At 44.0% G+C, this 21,127-nt stretch overlaps 1 protein-coding gene and 1 non-coding gene across 2 annotated transcripts in view; both read right to left on the minus strand.

The window, feature by feature from the left end:
• Positions 1-21,127, minus strand: part of ZNFX1 (zinc finger NFX1-type containing 1) — a 27,039-nt gene continuing 5,912 nt past the window's right edge. The window contains exons 3-14 of the mRNA XM_069548773.1: positions 18,736-20,547; positions 14,734-14,865; positions 13,004-13,152; positions 12,272-12,421; positions 10,833-10,947; positions 9,026-9,276; positions 7,217-7,356; positions 6,068-6,222; positions 5,495-5,640; positions 4,548-4,658; positions 4,131-4,226; positions 1-3,503 (exon numbers count right to left, since the gene is read on the minus strand). Coding sequence (XP_069404874.1) covers positions 1,065-3,503; positions 4,131-4,226; positions 4,548-4,658; positions 5,495-5,640; positions 6,068-6,222; positions 7,217-7,356; positions 9,026-9,276; positions 10,833-10,947; positions 12,272-12,421; positions 13,004-13,152; positions 14,734-14,865; positions 18,736-20,547 — 5,696 coding nt within the window. The 3' untranslated portion in view covers positions 1-1,064. The remainder of the gene's footprint in view (positions 3,504-4,130; positions 4,227-4,547; positions 4,659-5,494; positions 5,641-6,067; positions 6,223-7,216; positions 7,357-9,025; positions 9,277-10,832; positions 10,948-12,271; positions 12,422-13,003; positions 13,153-14,733; positions 14,866-18,735; positions 20,548-21,127) is intronic.
• Positions 9,865-9,994, minus strand: LOC138417928 (small nucleolar RNA SNORA19). Its single transcript, XR_011248345.1, has one exon. It is a non-coding gene; the product is annotated as a small nucleolar RNA SNORA19 (small nucleolar RNA).

Here is a 21,127-nt window from a genome sequence, read left to right on the forward strand (position 1 = left end):
TTTTCTCAATCATTGTTTTTATTGGCTTTATAGGCTAAAGTGCATAGTAAAGACAAAAAAGGAAATGTATACATAGCAAAGGGATGTTTTCTTGCCAACATTAGAAAGACCTGAGATGCCTAAGTGTCAATTATAGGGAACACTGGACTGAGGGAGTATGTACGCAGGAAGACCTGGGGGCTGGCTTCTGGTGTGGACCTGGGACCTGCAGAAGCCACTAGCATGCTAACCCGGCCCAGGTAAAAGCTGCAATAGAGGGTGTCGGGACAAAGGGTCACACTTTGGATAGGTGCTTCTGCTACCAAATGAGAGTCTAGTTCCACTCAAGGCCCTGGGGAACCAGCACAGCTACTGCACCTCCCCTACTACAGGGAACGTAACCTCCACCATCCCAAAGTGCAAGTCACAGGAAGGGTACGGGAGTCACTCCTTAGCCTAGGCCTGCTGCACAGGCCCCCAGCTGGGGGGTCACACCTTCCCCCACTCTCAGTGAATATGTAATTGGGTCATGATTGGTCCACAAAGTCTCTGTCTCATCACATGCCTCCCTCTCCTGGAACGAAGGTGCCCAAGGAGAAGAGGAGGGGTTCTTGTGCTCCTTGAAATGATAATTCACAAACAACAATTCTGGGTCTCTGTTTATTAGAGCAGAAGTCAGCCTGCAAGTTAGGGCCTGGCAATTTAAAATGAGTCTGCTTCACTGAGCTCTTATCTGCCTCTGGGGCACTGCAGAGAAAGAACATCTGACTGAGTCAGGACCTAGAGACACTACAGGCAGCCCTGGGTGGAAGCCCAAACATGCTCCAGGCAATCTGTCCACTAACTTGTAGGAGAGAAAAAGAAGAGAAATCTGTTAACTTTGCTCTCAGTTCTGGAGGTAAAGTGCTTACTCTAGCGCAGGGGTAAATCTAGAAACAAATGTGGGCAAGCCCTAAAAGTGGCTCCTTAAATAGGTGCTAAGACTAAAAGACAATAATAAAAAACAACCTTCAGTTCCTTCGGCAGGGAGCTGGCCCAGCCCTGCGGTGGCCAGGGCAAAAGGCAGTGGGTGGGCTGCCACCTCCCTACATCATCCTCTGGAGCTCCTCATAGTTCATCAGGTTGTTGGCCGTGTCAGACCAGGCAGGGTGCCGGGCTCCATCCATCTCGGAAGCAAGCCGATTGCTTCTTTCCAGTGTGTGGTTTGCCCCTCCGATCACCTCCTGACACTCAGGGCACGTGGCCCTCTGCATGGCTCCCCCACAGTCGCCAATCACATAGATGTGGCCATTGGGGCACTTGAACCAGTGGCCACGAGGGTAACCCATGGCTTTGACGATCTGCACTCGCTCTTCCTCTGAGATGCCCAGGCCAGAGCAGGGGAGAATGGCTTTCAGAGCTTCCATCTTTCTCTGCACAAGCTGTGCATCCTTCTGGGTGAACTTACACGTTCTCTCAAGGATGTTCCGGACAGTGCGGATCTCCTCAGCGACGCTGCCTCTCACCTTCCCCTCGGCCATCTTGCAGCGGGTCAGGAGGTTCACCAGGTATCTGAGCCTCTGGATTTCACTTTGGAGGTCATCCAACTCCTGGCTGCTGAAGCTCAAACGTTTCTTGGCGAGCCATTTGTGAACCTGGTCTAATCGAGTCCTCACTTTCTTTTGCTCTAAGACATCCACTTTTTTCAGGGAATCATACAGGCCAGCCAGGTGGTCATAGAAGCTGATATAATTCTCAACAAGGCCCAGGTCCTTCACTGACAGATTTTTCTGGGCCAGCTTCTCTTTCAACTTCAGGAAATCTTCCGGGAGCAGCTGGCAGAGGAGGTTCTTCCCCTCTAGTAGGGCCATAAGTCGCTCCTGGCTGACTGCAATCTCCCCTGCTGAGCCCAAGATCTTTTCCTTAACGACTTCAATCTCTTCCAGGCACTGTTTGAGGCTGGTTCCATATCTCAGATTTTTGCGGATGGGTACCTGGCAGATAGGGCAGACCTTCAACTTGATGGCAACTTCGTCACCTTGCTCGTTCATGTAGCGGTCTAGGGCTTGCACTTCAAAGATGTGGCTGCAGTCTTCCAGCTGTACAAAGCGAGCATCTGGCTCATCCTCAGAGCCAAAGAAGATCTGGGTGACTTCTTCCTGGTGGCAGACACGGCACTTCTTGGGGCATGGTTCCCCACACAAACCAATGCACGGGTGGCCACAAGCCAGCAGCTTAGTACAAGGCACGTAGCATGGCGGTCGGTTACAGGGCTCAGAGCAGAGTCTGGTGCACTGGTAGTGCCGGCAGCGCCAGATGCAGGGTTCCATGCAGGGAGTGCACAGTTCCCCACACTTCTTCTTGCACTGGCTGTGGACGCAGCGGTTCTGACAGGGCCGCTGGCAGGGTGGACATTCGCCAGTGCAGGGTTCCTGGCACTGGTGTGAACAGATGAGCAGGCGCTTGCAGGGCTGCTGACAGCGCTCGTGGAAGCGCCCTTCAAAGCAGCTGTGGCAGGAGCCGGGACACGGATGCCCACAGTCCAGGGTGCTGCCACACTTGGAGGCGCACTGCCCAGTCAGGCCGTGCCTGAGGCCCCCCGTGTGACCACACTCCATCTGTTGTCTGTGCCCACACCTGAGCTCCACAGTGACCATTTCTGAGCACAGCCATACACAGTCTTCACCACATGGGTGGCTGCACCTGTGCCCACATTTTAGGACCTTGGGGCAAGGCTCTTGACAGCAGAAATCTGACTCAGGCACAGAACATGGGACCATTTGTATATGGCCGCACCGGAGAATGGTTTTGGGCACCTTCACCTGACAAGGCTGACACTCCTGGAAGCAGACAAGAGGACACCGATGCCCATCTTGGCAGATCACCTTCTGGCATGGCTTCATGCACTGGAACTCCTTATGTGAGGAGTCATAGGGGTGGCAGGCACGAGTGCAGACATGCCCGCAGCCTAGCCGGAATTCACAGGGTAGGCTGCAGCCTCCTTCGGGCACTTTTTGGAAATCAGAAGCTTTGGATACTAAAGTGTGGGTATCGGGGTGGTTCTGGCAGCAGAGCCGGAGGGCACAGCCGATTTGATCATTCTCTCGAAGGGTGTGGATGATCTTGCTCCACAGGGGCACCTTGGCCAGCATCTGCATGTTCCCAATGCAGTACATGCCCTTCTTGGCGCGGGACAAGGCCACGCAGATGCGGTTGGATATCTGGAGAAAACCCACCTTGCCTTCCTGATTGCTGCGTACTAGCGAGAGGAGGATGATGTCATTCTCCTCCCCTTGGTATTTGTCCACCACGTGGACCTTGACACCAGCAAAGGTCTTGGCAGGCATGAGTTTGCGCAGGCAGAAGAGCTGCCCAGTGTAGGTGGTGAGGATGGTGATCTGGGAGGGCAGGTACTCCTGGCACAGGAAGTACTTGCACAGCTCTACCACAAATCGAGCCTCGTGCTGGTTCTGGTGGCTTTTGCCTTCTTGGATTTCCTGTTCAGGAAAGGTGTGTTCTACAAAGAAAAGGTTGGAAGAGACCCCCTGGAAAGAAAAAGAAGATACATTAGGTTTATTCATGGCAGCTTTTTCTAGCTTCATGTGTGCTGGCCACTGGCCCTGTTCTGGGGAGGAACCTTAGAAGGCTTCTGTATACTCCGTACCACAATCTTTAATTTATGAGCATCTGCTGTGCTGAGTGCTTTATATACATTATCTCCTGCAATACGGTAATGCAATCAGGCAGCAACCATTATTCTCATTGTACAGAAGACCCTTACCCTTAGAACTGGTATATAATTTGGTAAAGGCTACACAGCTACTAAATGGCAGAGCTTGGATTCAAAACCCCAGGTTTGTGTTCTCAACCTCTATACCACTCCTTTTCTTAATAACTAGCTTTTACTGTTTGGGGTTTTTGGTTTGTTTGCTTTGCTTTGTTTTTGCCACTGCTCGGCTTGTGGGATCTTGGTACCCTGATCAGGGATAGAATCTGGGCCCTGGCAGTGAAAGCACTAAGTCCTAACCACTGAACTGCCAGGGAATTCCCAATAGCTAGCTTTTTAGAAAGCTGGCTGTATACCCTTCTGAAAGCCCCTTTTCATTCTAAGGAAAAAGATAACTTCCTAGGTTGCTGACAGCATCAGAGAAAGATCAGGTAAAGAGATTCACCTTAATCTTCTCATATTTGAGAACAGAAGGATGGTTTTCCAGATCCTGGTAAATGTGAGGGGTCAAAAGCCGGGCAATTTCAGGACGCATGCGGTGCTGAAATAAGACATGTATGTCATTAAACACATGGGCAGAGAATAAATGGACAGTTTTAAAGACTAAGTTGCTAGTGGAAAATCTGGAGAGATGACATTTGAAAAGAACAGGGAGAAAAGAGCAGAAGAGAAACAGCTTCTTCATCTGACACAAACTCACCACGGCTGGTCTTGTGTTATTTTAAAACAGAAAACAAGATCAGCCAGAGTCATTTTATTACTAAACTAGCTTTATTTTATGAACCCTTTCTTGTTGGCAGCTGGCAGGCTGCCAGGAGCCTTCACCTGGACATTTGGTAATAATGAAGATCTAGCTTCTCACCTGGTAATTCAGACGGACAAAAGGAATGTTTACTTTCACTAGCCGTTCAAAGAGGGACACCTCCAGGTTGAAATTCTTGGCCAGGTCATACACATTGGCGCTGGGGCGCAGCTGAAAAGAAAAACATGGCTGAGGATTGTCCACTGAAAATGTATGTTAACCATCCACCCATCCACCCACCTATCAAATGTTTTTCAAGTGACTTCTGGGCTTCAGGCTCGGCTTTAGATGTTAACAGGCTAAGGGTAAAGAGTGACAAAGACCATGAAGCCAAGAAATAAAGGTGAAGTGACAGAATGCCTGGGGGTGGAGGTTCTTTACATAGGTCTCCCTGAAGAGTGACATCTGAGTTGACACCAGCATGGAGGAAGTTGCTAGTCATTCAAAAAGGAAGCCATAAGAGAAAACAGAAAGGACAGGAGTTGGGAACACAGTGAGCAAATGAGATAGATGGTGGTGTGAGGTAAGGTCAAAGAAACAGGCTGTACCCTGAGAATATAGGTCTTTGTAGGCCACTTTAAGATGCTTGATTTTTATATTAAGTTCAATGGGTAACCACTGAAGGGTTTTAAGCTGGGGAGTAACATGACCTGATTTGAGTTTTTTTTAAAAATTCGCTTTGGTTCTTTTATGAGGAATGGATTACAGCATGGCAAAAAAAGGAAGCAGTAGGATGAGGAGCATGCTGTTTTAACAGTCCACTTAAAATGCCAAGGTAAATTAAAAACAGCAAAGAGGCCAGATGGAATAGATGACGCTACTTCTAAAATACGCCCCAAATCTAAGAGGACCTGCTCTGACACTGGACATGGGAGGTAAGGAAAAGAGGAATCACAGAAAGCCACCAACAAGCCTGACGATGGAGGAAGGAAGCAGAGGCCAGGGTCTTCCTGTCTGATCCGCCCCCTGCAGAGAGTCAGTTCATCTTCTAGAGGGCCCAGGCCTACCTGCTGGTGGTCCCCAATCAGAATGAGGTGCTGGCAAGCTTTGCTCAGTGTGGCAATGGTGTGGGCCTCAAGGACCTCTGCAGCCTCTTCCACAATGACGATCCGGGGCTCCACCTTCTGTAGGATCTGGCGGTATTTGGCAGCACCTTGAGTGAAGAGAAGACTCCTCTGAGTGGATGTACTGGACTCCCTGTGTCACTGGCTTCAGGACTGGTGCACCCTGAGCCTGGGTCTGTTCCAGCTGAGTCCTCCCGTCCACCCAGGGCTCTGGGGACCACTGGACAAGAATGAATGCTGCTGGACAGTCTCCAGAGCAGCAGCGTCCCCATGCCGTCACTGCTGAGCACTCGCTCTCACTGCGTTTGGAACCTCGGCACTGGGATCATTAGCTGCTGAAGTTCCAAATGCAATGGAAGCAGGAGGGTGAATTTCACCAAGAGAATCCAAAACAGAGCTTGCTCTCCAGAGCTCTTCATAGTATTTTCCTCTAACCTACTAAAGAAGCTTCTCTTTACCTGTCCCAGATAATCTGACAGGCATCTGGCACGAACCGTGAACTCCATGCTTTCTTACCTGTGGTTGTCATTCCTACAATCTGGGCATCTTTCAGGATGTGCAGGTCTTCCTGGAGTCTCAGCTCAGCCATTCTCTCTGCTGATGTGCGGTACTGGCGTTCATAGTTGAGGATCTTTCGGCGGGTGTCAGCCTGGTACATCTGGAGCCACAGCCTGAAGAATGTGAAGAATGAGGGAGAGGAAGCCACGTGCTCTTTGAGAAGTGGTTTAACTCCCTTCAGTGTGCCCTATGCATAAGTGGAACCTATACCCTAGAGGAGGTTACATGCCACAGAAAAAGAAGACAAGACCCAGATGTGCAGGGACCTGAGAGTCCTGTACAACAAAAAATGCCCAACAAAAAAGATGTGCAGAGAGATGTATGTAAGTGGTCAGGAACTAAGGAAGGAGGGAGATAAAGAACAGATGCTAATTACTGGACAAGAGTAAGGAACTTTTAAAAGCTTCAAGAAGCATTTCTCACAAATTGTCTCTAATCCATTCCTGCCAAGCCCCCTCCCCCTCCTCCCCCAATTCTCCGTAAGTATAACAGATTATGTCAGCACTCTTGCTATAAAACCTTCCAACAGTCCTCTTCAGCCCTAACAGGGCCTGCACAATCTGCCCACTGCCTCCCTCTCTGGCCTCACTTTCCATTTGTCTGAGCCACAGCCATGGTGGTTGCCTTCTTTCAGGTTCTCAAACAAACATGCTCCCTCCCATCTGGAGGCCTTTATGCATGTGGTCCTCACAAGCTCATCTGCTCCCCTTCCCAACTGGCCTTAATAAGGCCTACTCATCTTTCAGATCTTGCCTCCAGTGTCACTTTCCTGGATAGCTCAGACCAGCTCAGCTCCTTGGTTCTAATATTCTTAGCTCCTTGGTTCTTTCTTTCTTAGTGGTGATGCCTACTTGTAACTTTTTATTTGTGGAACAAAATTTGTCTCCCTGGTTAGACTCTAAACCCCACAGGGTACAGCCAAGTGTGCCTCTTCTATCCCATGGCTGCATCTAGCACTCAGCTCATCGGGAGTGCTCGATCCATCATCAGTTAGCACTAATGTTGAGGATTTGAAGGGCTTATATTCTAGAAACAGGAAAGGGACACCCTAGGGATTTTACATGGACTGGCTGGGGGTGGGGGTGAGGATGGGGACAGGCACTGTACCTATAAAGCTGCCAGCGAGAATTCAGGTCCAGTTGCCAAACATCCTGGATTTTACTGGCCTCAGCCTCAGTCATGGTGTTCAGCTTACGAAGCTCAACCTTCACTTTCTTCTTCATTCTCTTTTTCTGGCTGCGCTGGGTCTGCAGATATCAATACCAGTCAGTCACTGAGGAGAGATGGGTCTGGTTCTAAGATGGGGGCCAGAGCACACTGAAAAATGGAACTGTCATCTCTGATGGACATCTCTTAAATGTTCCACACTCTCCCCAGAGATATTTCATCGCTAAATCAGTGCTCTGGAGCCAGTATGTCTTGGTTCTAAGTCCCATCTACTACTTATTAGTTGTGGGACCTACAGTAACTTACTGAACCGCTATGTGCCTCAGCCTTCCCTTCTATAAAATGGGAATAATAACAGTACCTCTTCACAGAGTTGCTGGATTGACTGAAGCAGTAAAATACATGGAAAGCACTTTAGAAGAGTGCTGGCAAACTAGTTATTACTGACTGTCTTTTGACCACAGTCTGCTTCTTATTCCTAAAACATATGTCATGACAATAGCGGAGGTACTCTCATTAAATGGTATACAAATCCTGCTAAGATGGTCTTAATGCCATTATATCAAGTTAGTATCTTAAACATGTGGGTGAAAAGCACCATTTAGGAGAAAGTACTCTTCCTTGGCTCTGTCAGAATCTGAGGCCATGAGCCTTTAGAAGGACTAGCATGCCAGATGGATGTCACAATACTATGGACACTCCTTTGCTTCAAAACCAAACAATTCAACTCCTCCTAAGGCCACAGCAGAGAGATGCCCAATCCATGCTTCTAAGTATTGTGATCGTGATTCTGTCCCTCACGTATAGAGATGTTGAACTGAACTAGGAGATCAGGCTCAAAGCCAGCAGACTGGAGAAAGCTGCATTCAGTAAAAACCTGCCCTCAAAGTCCCTTAGATCATCAATAGGGTTCAGTGTTCTACTGTCATAGTAACACACAGTAAATTCTGAGGACCCCAGGGTTCTATCAAAGGAAGGAGAAGACAGAAAGTCTGGGCATTTATACTATTCTGGCTCTAAAAGAAATAACCAATTTTAAAGTGAATGAAGGAGAAACACTCCATTCAGTCTATACAGCTTACTTCATTCTGTTTTACTTGAATCCTCTAAAATCCTAATGCCCGGGCTGGTTTGCTATTGAGAATATCTATAAAAGCACCAAGCACTAAGGCCATCAGTGTCTGATCTGACTCATATGTGCTACATTTCTCTAAAAATTCAAGAGAAGTCCTCGGCTACCTGCTTCCTGTTTTTCTAAGTTAGCATTTATTGGCAGGACCCCTCTAAAAGGCCATAATTTCTATACCCTTGAAAACTGGACCTATCTTATACAAGGATTAGGTTGTAAGAGAGGTAAATGAAAAGTGAAAATCACTCCTTTGTATCTGACTCTTTGTGACCCACTGGACTATATAGTCCCTGGAATTCTCCAGGCCAGAATACTAGAGTTGGGTAGCCTTTCCCTTCTCCAGGGGATCTTCTCAACCCTGGGATCAAACCCAGGTCTCCTGCATTGCAGGTGGATTCTTTATCAGCTGAATCATAAGGGAAGCCCTGTAAAAGGGTAAATTAAGCTAATTATGAGGATGAAGTGAATGTAGTGCAACAGAAGAAGGTGAAAATCAGGTCAGGACAGATGGTCTCAGGTCTGTTTCGGGAGAGTTTAACCCACAATCCCCTGGCGGTAATAACTGAATTCCCCTTTCCCACTCTGTTAGGGCTTTCGAGGGCTGTGAGGAAGTGAGTTACCTCCCACTCTCCTGCAGCTTGCTCCTGCCCGGCTGCCGTCCCGGGGCCATAGTTGTCTAGCCTCATGGCCAGAAGTACTTTCTCCAGCTCCTGGACTGCCCCATTCTCTTCCTTCTTCCGCCGCCGGGGCCGAACCACCTCTTCCTCCTCAATCATCCGGTCTGCTTGGATCAGGTCGGCCTCCTCTGCGATCTCAATCAGTGAACTGTCTTCTTCCCCTTCCTCCTCCTCCTCTTCCCTTTCTGCTTGGGCTAAGAGAGGAGAGCAGGCAGGACAGGGATGGAGAGTCTTAACGTCAAAGTGTAAACAAGGGTACCTACGAGACCTTAGATGCATGGAGACATTCCCAAGGTTTAAATGGTCACCTCCGCTGAGAGAAACACAGGAGGAATGAAGGGGAGAAAGACATGTTTCCTTACCCACATTTTTGTTACATGTAGAAAATCACATGAATGTATGCCTTTTTAAGGGAGATTTTACTTATGTCAATATATATACAAAGGAAAGTGTACAACGTAAACATGCAATTTAAATGATAATAAAAATATATAACACCCAGGTATCTTCCACCCAACTTAAGAAGCAGAAAGTTACCAATTTCTTTGAAGATATTTGTGGGCTGTACTAACTTGAATTTTTTGTTACTTTTTCCCCCCTTTTAACTTTACCATATACATGTTTTTTTTTTTTTTTTTTTTAATTATTTTTTAATTTCATTAAAAGAGTTACATTTTCTCTACAATAAATACTAAAACACTTGTGATACTTTTTCATTTTCTTCACAGACAAAATCACCACACTATGCAAAGAAATACAAAATGTAACAGGAAGCTATTGACTCTTGTATGAAGGTGACTGACAGCAATGGCTAAATTAAGTCATGCTGCTAATTTACCTCCAAAGGTTTATTTAGCACATCAGAAATATCTTTTCTCTTGACATAAAGAAAAAAGACAATGAAATGTGCACTACCATATACATGTTGTTGTTCAGTCACTCAAATGTGTCCGACTCTCTGTGACCCCATGGACTGCAGCACACCAGATACCCCTGTCCTTCACTATGTCCCAGAGTTTTCTCAAACTCATGTCCACTGAGTCGATGATACCACATGTATAATGTATGTGTGTACTTGTGTTAGTTGCTCAGTTGTGTCCGACTCTTCAACTCCACTGCTCTTCTGTCCATGGAATTCTCCAGGCAAGAATACTGGAGTGGGTTGCCATTCCCTTCTCTAGGATATAATGTATATACATCTTCAAATAATGCATCTAGCTTTGACTTTTCTGAGCTCTAAATAAATGAAATCACACTGACTATATTTTCCTGTAACGTGCTTCTTGCATCATGTTTCTGAGTCATCATACTGCTGTATATGCTCTAATTCATTCCTTTTTACAGCTGTATCCATTATCTGAATAGACGGTAACTGATCCATCATGGATGGACATTTGAGTTCCTTATGTGGTTCTGCCAATCAATATCTCCACTAGTATCATATCAGAGTTCCCACTGTTGACATTCTTATCAGTGTGGGATTACATCAAACATTTTAATTTTTGCCAGTCTAGTAGGTGTGTAATAGTATATTATTGTAGTTTAAATTCCTCTCGTTTCTAGCGAGCACTTTTCATGTTTATTGACCATGAAGATTTTGTGATATGCTTCTTTAAAAGTCTTTGATTTGTTTTCCTATTAAGCTTTTATTTGTCTTTTTTGATTGATTATAGCTCTTTATAAATTCTGGGCATTACTTTAAAGTCTTGCTCTTCTAGTCTTAACCACATTCCACCAATACACTTCTTACCTGTATTTTCAGGTGCTGCTGAAGCAACACTTTGGGTGAAAGAACCAACACCCAGACCGAGAAACTCCAACATCATGGAATGCTTCCGACGCTGGAAGCAAACCCATTCACTATCCTGAGGAAAGAAGAATTATTAGTCAATGAAAATTCTATGACAACTCAGTACGAAGGAAAGGTCTTCTCAAGGGATCAAAAGGTAATTCCCCTAGAACTCTCTTAAAAATGCAATGTTTGGGCAACTGGGTCTGTTAATAGAACTTGTATAGAATTTTAAAAACAAAATTTTCCTGCTTCTTTTGACAAAATCAGGAGCTATGGGGGCAATGAGCCTGTGTTCCTGAAAGGCAACAAATGGCTGAAGAGCGCTGTTGCCACGCCTTTTCCGGCTTGTCTCAGTCCTCACTACTTAACAACACAGTTAACTAGCCGGCTTTAGTCAGTCACACGACCTGACTGACCCTTTTTTAAGTTTTTGGGTTACAAACCCTGGAAATGCCAACCCACTGATAGTAGAGCTACCATTTCACTGGATTCCTAGCCACCCACTTTATAGAGATTGCATCATGGACTGCCCTGGTAGTCTGGTGGTTAATACTCCACACTTCAACTTGAGGAAGGACTAGATAAATCCCTGGTTGGGGAACTAAGATCCCTGTATGCTGCGTGGCACAGCCAAATGAGAAAAAAAAAATCCAGAGTACATCAGATACTTCTTGTAATATCCTCTGAATGCAGGCATTATTATTATTCTTGTTGACTGCTGAGGGACCTGAGGATCACACTGGCTCAAGTCACACAGTCAGTCTGTGTGACAGGTCTGTCAAGTCCCAGGCCCTCTATACATGCTAAGTTGCCTTGCTATGATTCGGTTTCATTTAATAAATACTTCGAGCACACTTATTATAGTTAAGAGATTTACAGATATTAACTTGCTTATCCAATAACAATCCTATAAGAATTAGGTTGATCTGTAAAAGACTGCCTTTTTGCAAGTTAAATTTACAAATATTGGCAATTTCACATAGTTCAACTGAATATGATCCCCATGTGCGTGTATTTTTTGTTTTTTTCTGTGCCTCATGGCATGTGGGATCTTAGTTCCCTGACCAGGGATCAAACCCATGCCCCTTGAAGTGGAAGCTCAGAGTCTGAACCACTGGACCACCAGGGGAAGTCCCTATCCCCCTTTATAAAAGAGGTAACAGGAACAAAAAAAAGTAACTCGCCTAGAGCAAAATCAAGATTCATATCCAGCAGACTGGCTCTAGAGTCTTATTTTTGACTAGTACATTCAGGTGACTTTTCTCCCGAGCAGGAACTTTCACGTCACAGCAGTATCACAGCAGACTGCAGCTAATACTTCGACTGCTGCTTCTGCCAGAGGCTCCCTCCCGGTCCTGGGCGAGAGAGGCCTGTGCCCCACAGGACGACCCCTCTACCTGGTTTGGTCCATTCATCAGGCTTTTCCAGTGCTGGGGAGAGATAAACTTCTCCAGATGCTGTTCCTGTAGTACCCCACGCATGGTACACTCCAGAGTCTGGGCCCCTTCATGCAGTTCTTGCTCTGACTCCTTCATTTCTGTCATGATCTACCAAGAGCAGAGGGAAATAAGCGGCTGAGGAAGTATGTCATCATGCTCAGCAGAACTCAGTCTCTACCTTGAGGGAAAACAAAGGTAACATAGGAACAGCTAGTCTTAAAACCAGAGGATTAGTATCTAAAATGTCTAAAAGCCTCCTACCACTAGTAAGGAAAGGAAACAAATAATACAACAGGAAAATAGACCAAGTATACCATGGTGGAGACTTCTCTTTCCCTTAGTAGGAAGAATTCAGAGTTTTGATTGGGCACAACACTGCCCAGCTAGAAGATGATATTTACCTGGCCAACAGGCTGGAAGAAGTGTTATGGGTGGTTTGGGAGAAATAGCTTTAAGGTCCTGGCAGGGGCTGGGAGGGGTGGTGTGCCCTTTTCTGTCCTTTATCCATCTTGGACTATGAGGGCAAAGATCCCACCATAGGATTAGCAGGATGGAATGCTGGAAGGCACCTGGGTCGTTTCCAGGTTTGGGGTGCTTCCCTATCTCCCCTGGCCTGCCCACCCACAAAGCCACTGCTGTCTTGGTTGGTTCTCCCTTGAGCAACCTCAGATCTCCGAAGCTGGGACTTACACTCATGTAGGCTCTTCGGAGGTGCATAGGGAGGTTGTGGCGGAATTCCCGCTTGTTCCGCAGCTCCCTCAGGGTGAACTGCTTCAGGATTTCACTGTTGCTTCTTCCACCTACACGCACAATGCTGGTCTTTTGACACTTGTAGATGCCTAAGGAGCAAAGTGGAGCAGGGGCAGAGTTAAGAGGAGCTATGCTGGATTCTCTTGGGTAAGAGCTGCATGTGTCTGGGGTGTTGATGCAGCTGGTCCCTTAGGGTACAAACTGGTATTTACAGGAAATCTACCCTACCAGTGAACAAGAAGGCCCAAGAGATGACATGATCTGCAGAGCAGTAAAGTGTGATGTTTCAGTGCAAAGGCTTTAGACTCAGACACCTGGGGACCCAAGCCTTGTCTTTACCACTTACTGCTATGTAACCTGGGGCAGGTCACTTAACTTGAGCCTCAGTTTCTTTGTCTGTGACTTGAAGACAGTAATACTTTCCCTATAGGGCTATGGTCTGGATAAACGAGAGAGTATCTTTCTAGCTTCTGGGGGGGCCTGGCCCAAAGTAAGCATTAGTAAATGCTCTCTATTACTCACTCTATAGATATTTGCCGATTGCTTATTATGTGCCAGGCTAGGTTAGGAAGCTAAAATAGTCAAAATGCAGGCTCAGTTCCTCATTTGTTCTCATGACTCACAGTCTACCAGAGAAGACATATAAACATTTTAACTTAATAAAATTTAATACTACAAATACACGCTAAAAGTGTGTAACAGGGGACCTTAACTAGTTGGGTGGGGTATGGATCTAATTTTTGAGGATCTAATTTAAACTGAGACTCCAGGAATACTGAAGATTTAATGCAGATGAAAGAAGGATATAAAAGAGTGGAAAATAATAGTCTAAGCATTATTTTCCAAAGAAAAAATAAATACTTATTCATTCATTAATGCAATTAATATTTTTTGAGTGTCGAGAATGTGTCAGGATCTGTGACTATAGACAGAAATAGGACCAAAGTTCTTAGCATTTATAGTTCAGGGTAGAGACATATATAAATAAATAGTTACATAAATAGTTACATAGTGCCAATTAAGTCTTAGAAAAAAAAATACAACAGGACTTGGGGCAAGAAGGAAAGTCCATATGAGTGAGACCTAAGGAATGAGCTGGAACCATCTGGGCTGGATGCATCAAGACTGAGAGAGAGAAGAAAAGAAAAAGTACATGCTAGGCAGAGGAGACAGCATGGGCCAAGAAGAAGCTGGAGGAAGACAAGAAATTGTAGACAATCAGTGTGGCTGGAATTAGAACAAGGGAAGAGGTAGGACAAGAGCGTCAGACTTAGGGTGGAGCAGACAACACACAGAGGAGGGCATGCAACCCACTCCAGTGTTCTTGCCTGAAGACTCTCCAGGAACAGGGGAGCCTGGTGAGCTACAGCCCATGGGGTCACAAAGAGTGAGGCACAACTGAGCGACTAAGCGCAAGCACACAGATGACACACAGCCTTTCCTGTCATGGTAAGGACGGACTGCGGACTTTCTTCAAAGTGCAATTGCTCATGGTTCAACTACATATGTCTTAATAGAGAAGTTTATTTTTTCAGCTGTGCTGCGTGGTTTGTGGAATTTCAGTTCCCTGACCAGGGAATGAACCTGCGCCACGGCAGTGAAGCCCATAATTCTAACCATAGACCACCAGAGAACTCTCAACAGAGAACAATTTTGCCTATAGATATTACCTTCCAGAAACTGGTCCAAAGCATGATTAGTGTAACACACAACCAAGATGGGGAACTTCTGGACGCTAATTTGCCAAACAGGCTCGTTGGTTAGAAGGGCCTGAACAATTTTTAGACCCACATAGGTTTTGCCTAAAAAACAAGGAAAAAGGAGTTAAAAAAACTTAAAGAGACTTTCTAAAAGGAGTAATTAATTACTTATAGCAAATTATTATTTAAAATTTTAAGGCAATACATTGAGATGGTTTAAAATCCTAGAAGCACAAATGGTTTTCTATTATGTTCTCCTTGTTCTTATGTCTCCAGCTACCTAGTTCCTCTCTTGGAAACAACCAACATTACTAGTTTATTGCGTAACTTTTCAGAGACAGTCATTCTATGCATACACAAAGAAAAATGAATAAACAGTCTTTTTCTAGCTTCCCCCTTCCTTTCTAAAATACAAATAGTAGCAGACTATTTTCACTGCTCTATATCTTGTTTTTTTCACTTACTAAAATTGGAGGTAGTTCTGTCAATACAGAAAAAGAATCCTTTGTTTTTCACAGCTGGAAGGCATTGTTTTCAGCTAGTTTTCTACTGACAGATATATATTAATACATTGTTTCCAATCTCACATGGTGAATTATTTAGAAATGCTTTTAATATACCATAGTAGACTTGCCTTTGTGATAGGAGGGGAAAAGTCGCAGAAATCAACATTGGAGTTAGTGTTATGGGCTCATTAGTAAATGCTAAATTCTTACATTGTGTCAGGCTAAGAAGGTAGCCACTGTCCTCAAAAGTACTCAATACTCAGTAATACAAGCAAATAAAAAATTTCAGTATAGCGGAATACTTTTCAGTATAGATAAATAAATGACAATTTCTTGCTTCTTTTTCTTCAAATAGTATGTTTCAAGTGCCAAATAGGTGTTAGATATGGGGTTAAGTACAAGAAATACAATGGTGAGCAAAACAGCCATGGTTCTTATCTTCCTGGAACTTACAGACTTGCAGAAGAGAAAGATAATCACACAAACAAATGTAAAAATCACAAATGTGGGAAATGAGAAATACAAGGTAACAAGAAAACAACTGGGATTTTGGTCTTACTCAATGAGACTAGAAGAGGCTTCTTATCTATCACTTCTGGGAAAATGGTAACTGAGTAAGGCTGGGTAAGAGAGAATAGAAATGGACTGGCTGGGAGGTTCCTGCCATCTTTCAGGGAGTGACAGAGGATAAGGCCTGGCTCCAACAGCTGAGATAAGGAGACAGACTGGGGAGCAGTTTCAGAGGTAAACTTCATTGCAACAGGATAATGGTTTGGCTGGGCTGGGGAACAGAAAAGAGTAACTCCCATGTTTTTAATTTGGAGTCTTGGATGGATAAGGAGACCTCCAGAGGAAAGAAAATCTTTATAATTCAATATTTGCCCCTTCTCTCCCACTGCTTCCTTCCCCTTAGAATGGATACTTTTTGGGATTTCTACCTCCAAGATGACCCCTCTATCACCTCCCCTCAAATTCACAGGTAGCCTCTTTTTTAGTAGCTGCGTGCGTGTGTGTATGTGTGTAAAGCTAGTGTGAAATTACTAAATTATTACTATACTTGGAGCTAAAGAATCCCAATTCAAATGATAATATTAGGGGAACTTATTTGGAACACAACATTTTTTAAATATACTAACAGCTCCTACAAATCAGTAAGAAAGGGAAACCATCCAATAGAAATATGTCAAATATAAAAAGTCAATCCATAGAAGCAGTAATATAAGTAGCTAATAAAGAAAAGAAAGGATATTTAATGTCACTGTTGATTAGAGAAATACAAATTAACCACTGTGATATACATTTCTAGAGGGCAATTTGGCACTACCTATTAAAATTACAAATACAAATATTATTTGATTCAGTTAGAGATTTCTCCCCTGGACATATTCTGCTTCTGTGTGAAATGACTCACAAACAAGGTTATTTACTGACATCGTTTGTTTTAGTAAATCTTTCTATAGAGAACTGGTTAAAGAGATTATAAACTAACTATACAAGGGTATATTACATACTCATAAACAGGATGCCACTTGTACACCAATATGAAAGGATCACCAAGATAGTTTATAAGTTAGCAAAGCAATATGCAAACTGTTTTCTAGCACAGTGAGTTAAAAAAAAAGTAGGGGAAATAAATATAAGTATGTATTTGCTTGAATATACATAGACTATCTCAGGAAGGATAAATAGGACGACAATAACATCGTTTGCTTTAGATAAAAGAACCAAGTGGGATGGTGAGGGGAGAAAGACATGGATTAAAAAAAAAATTTGAACATAAAACTAAAATTAAAATGAGTCAAAAATTATAATCTCATAGATCAGGGAAAACTGCTAATGAGAAAGTAAGATTGATAACATACAACAATGATGGAAAGTATATAAGGAAATAGGAACACTAATTCATTCTTGGTGGCAGTACAAACTGGTATATCCTTTTCTTCTTCTAAAGCCCTGAAAGCATCATTTTAATTATGCATGTTTTCCCATCATATGAGTGTCTCATCAGTAAGAGCTTTGCATTTTGTTACATTAATTTCTTATCATGAGCTGCCATTATTTTATTGGTATTTTTTAAGGACCTCTTCCCATTGTTTTTTTAATATTCTTTTGAGAGGGTAATATAGCAGTACCTACTAACTATTAATGTGAATTCCCACCTTAAGGAAAAACACTACAGAAGTAATTAGCAGAGTACTCAAAGATAAACACACACAGAACTAGATATATGAATACTTAATAAGCACTGTCTGTGAAACTAAAAAACAAACAAAAAACACAACATGGTATATTTACGCCATGAATACAGGCATGTTGTAAAAAGAGTGAGGTACTTTTCTAAATGTGATTGTACTGTAAAGAATGTAAAAATATCCCTAACATGTAGTTATATACATACATATGTAAATTGTAGACCCATGCCTGGAAAATCCCATTGATGGAGGAGCCTGGAAGGCTGCAGTCCATGGGGTCGCTCAGGGTTGGACACAACTGAGCGACTTCACTTTCACTTTTCACTTTCATGCATTGGAGAAGGAAATGGCAACCCACTCCAGTGTTCTTGCCTGGAGAATCCCAGGGACGGGGGAGCCTGGTGTGCTGCCGTCTATGGGGTCACACAGACGACTGAAGTGACTTAGCAGCATATATATATATATAAATATAGCATAATCTCATTTTTGTTATATAAAAAATAGGAAAACTATGCATGTATGTATGCAAACATATAAACACACTCAGAGACACAAAGATGTATCAGTTTTAATTTTGGAAAACATCTGGAATGATGTACGTCAAACTGCTAATAGTAGCTATCATTCCAGAGAAGGGTTAGAATGGCACACAGGGTCAGGGAGGAGGTAGGTAGGTGTATTTCCAAGAGAAACAAGTACAATGAGGTAGATGACAGAGCCAGGAGCTGGCTTCTAAACTGCCTGAGTCTCAGGTCTGTCAACTGCCATCTGTGTGAGCATCAACACATCATTCAACTCCTTTTTGCCTTAGTTTTTTCATCTATTGCATGGAATGGCTTCTACCTCACAGCCTTGCAATGAGTTAACATATGCAAAAAATATAAGATAGTATTTGGTACACAGGGTATTTATAGTTGATACTATTTAATTTAAATTTACATAAAATCAAGCAAATCAATACAGCCTTTGATGAAGCAGACAGAAGTCAGGCATCTCCCTAAGTCTGACCCCTTAGAAGTCTTTTCTAACCTTGTGATTTTGATCTATTACCATGTATACCAATGAGTCCTCACTGGAAAATCACTATGAGTAGTTGCTTTTTTTTAATTTTTAAAAATTTTCACCTATTTATTTTTTGAGAAGCTACTTTTTAAACAAGTTTGATGCCCATTTCAGGGGAATGTCTTAAATTGAGACATTCTAGAAACCTAGAGTCAAAGCCACTCTTGCCTATCTCATAGGGCAGATATGTGCTGTGAAAAATTTTATCTTACCTGTTCCAGGAGGTCCTTGAATAATAGCCAGTTCTCTTGTGAGAGCAAACCGCAAGGCTTCCATCTGGGAGTCATCCAGCCTCAGGGCTTCTTTTGAGGGCCACTGGCAGGGGTCTAAGACATTAACGCTGGGACATCTCAAGCCCTCGGCGTTCCTCAGAGATTCCCAAGTGGCTGAGGGATTCTTTATTAACGGAGTGAAATCATATCTGCCCCCCATGAGCAAGTACCTTGGCTCCCTCACATCAGAGTTACACTCCACGATGTTCCTCTGGAAGGGGACATCTTCCTCTTGGACTTCCTGGAGTCCTTCCAGGACGTGCCTATAGGCCTCAAAGTAGGCGGTTGTCTCCACCATGAGGAAAGAGTCAGAGGGCTGGACGTCTGCGAGCAGCTGTTGGCTCTGCTCATTGAAAGAGAGCTGGACAATTCCTCGGCAGAGATCTTCCTGCTCCCGGTTAGACACAGTAGCAAAAAGAAACGTCTCAAAGTTGTCCTTGGACATGCACACTAAGGACCCATAGAGCAATCGCTTGGAGTTCTGCCAGCGGACAAACTTCAGTGGTTTTGTGTCAAATTGCACCTTGTAGACAATACCTGTCGATGAACACATGGGGGTGATAATCCTGGTATCAAAGTAGATTCGGATGTCATCAAACTTTCTCTTCCTCAGGCCTTGGTCTTCAAAGCTTTGGAGAAGTTCCAAAATGCCCTCTCGTAGGGGTCTGACAAAATCCTCTCGTAGGAGTCTGAAGTGGGTATCTAGATAGACAGCAGTGCTGTCATATTTTCCAGAAATAATGTTGGGGCGAAGGAATGGCCTCTCATCCAAGTGCACTTCATTGTAAGTGGGGTAAATGGGCATGGTCCGGTAGCTCTCAACATGGTCTTCTGCCTTGGGCTGCACAAGAGTGTAGGTGTCCACTCTTAAAGTGCCCTCTCGCCTCTTTTCCTGCAGATGTTCAATGATGGTCTGGACCTTTTCCAGATTCTTCTCTGTCTCCTCTTTTATGTTAACACCAGAGGCCCTCAAAGCATTAAGAGAAGCTGGCAAGAGAGAAATGAGCATGGAAGTTTCCTGCACAGAGCTGGCAGGGAAGACACTTACAAGGTCCTGGAGGAGGGAGATGATATTGCTAATGTGTTCTGGATACTGGTTTCGAACTTCAGGGAGGGGTTCAGTGATCATCCCTACCACATAAGCTGGCAAGCAGACTTTGAGGAATTTGGAATTCTTCAACATGCCCAGGACATGAAGAACACTGTGGCGGTCCATTCTGGAACTGCAAGCCTTCCGAACAACCTGGCAGATGAGCTCAAGCAAGTTGGACTTCATAAAAGAATGAGACAAGAGTTCCTTCAGTCCCGAACATGTGGCAAGGGTGATGACCACCTCAGAGGAGTCTTTCTGCAGAAGACTTTCCAGGAACTTGTAGCCCAGTTTCTTCACCTGCTGCGGCTGTTCTGCAGGTTTTTGCTGGGGGGTCCGCCACTGCTGGAAGTTTTCATCAGATCGTGGTGGGGGTCTGCGGTTCCTTCCCTCCTGGTTGCCATTTCTCCTCCTGTTATCATTTTCCTGACCATGTCTTTGGCCTCTAGGCTCGTCATTGGTATGCCCTTCCTGATTCCTCCTTCCCTGATGTGGGTTCCTGCCCATGGCCCCAAACCTCTCTTCTCTTTGCCGATGAGGAAAAGGATGGTTGTTGGCCCTGGGATGCCTTCCGGGCTGGCTGGCTCCTCCTCTGAGATTATTGGCTGGTGGGTTATTGGCCTGATTTCTAGCTCTTGGTGGTAATTCTCCATCCATAGGTCCTAAACACAGTGGGAATTTGGGGCAAACATAAAAATCAAGATGCAAGAAAATCCAATAGTACAACAATATGAACATACTTTTATTTTCCAAAACAACTGAGAAGCTTAGGTTTTATTTGGAGAGAAAAAAGGTTTCCTACCGAGTCATGTAATAAATATAAAATAGATTACTATGTTTGCTGTATACATTATGAAAATACTGTTTTTTCAGAGGGTACAAAAAGGAAAAAGGGAATAAACATTTGTTGAGTACCTCATACATGACAGAAATAATTACTCATTTAATCTTCATAAGCTGGGATTATTTCAGGGGCTCAAAGAGATCATCTTATTTTCTCAGCCTCTTGCCAATACCAAATAATAGTGAAAGCATGAGTTTCATAGTCAAACAGACCTGATTCAAATCTTGGTCTAGGGACTTCCCTACTGTACAACCTTGGCTAAGTTGTATAATTTCTCTAAGCCTCACTATCTGGGTTGCTGTAAACATTAAATGTTTATAAGATGCTTAGTATACTATCTGACATATAAAGAGCTCTCATTAAATGTTAGTTATTACTAGCAGAAATACTAATCATTT

The sequence above is a fragment of the Ovis canadensis genome, chromosome 13 (genome assembly GCF_042477335.2).
Source record: "Ovis canadensis isolate MfBH-ARS-UI-01 breed Bighorn chromosome 13, ARS-UI_OviCan_v2, whole genome shotgun sequence".
NCBI classification, from domain to species: domain Eukaryota; kingdom Metazoa; phylum Chordata; class Mammalia; order Artiodactyla; family Bovidae; genus Ovis; species Ovis canadensis.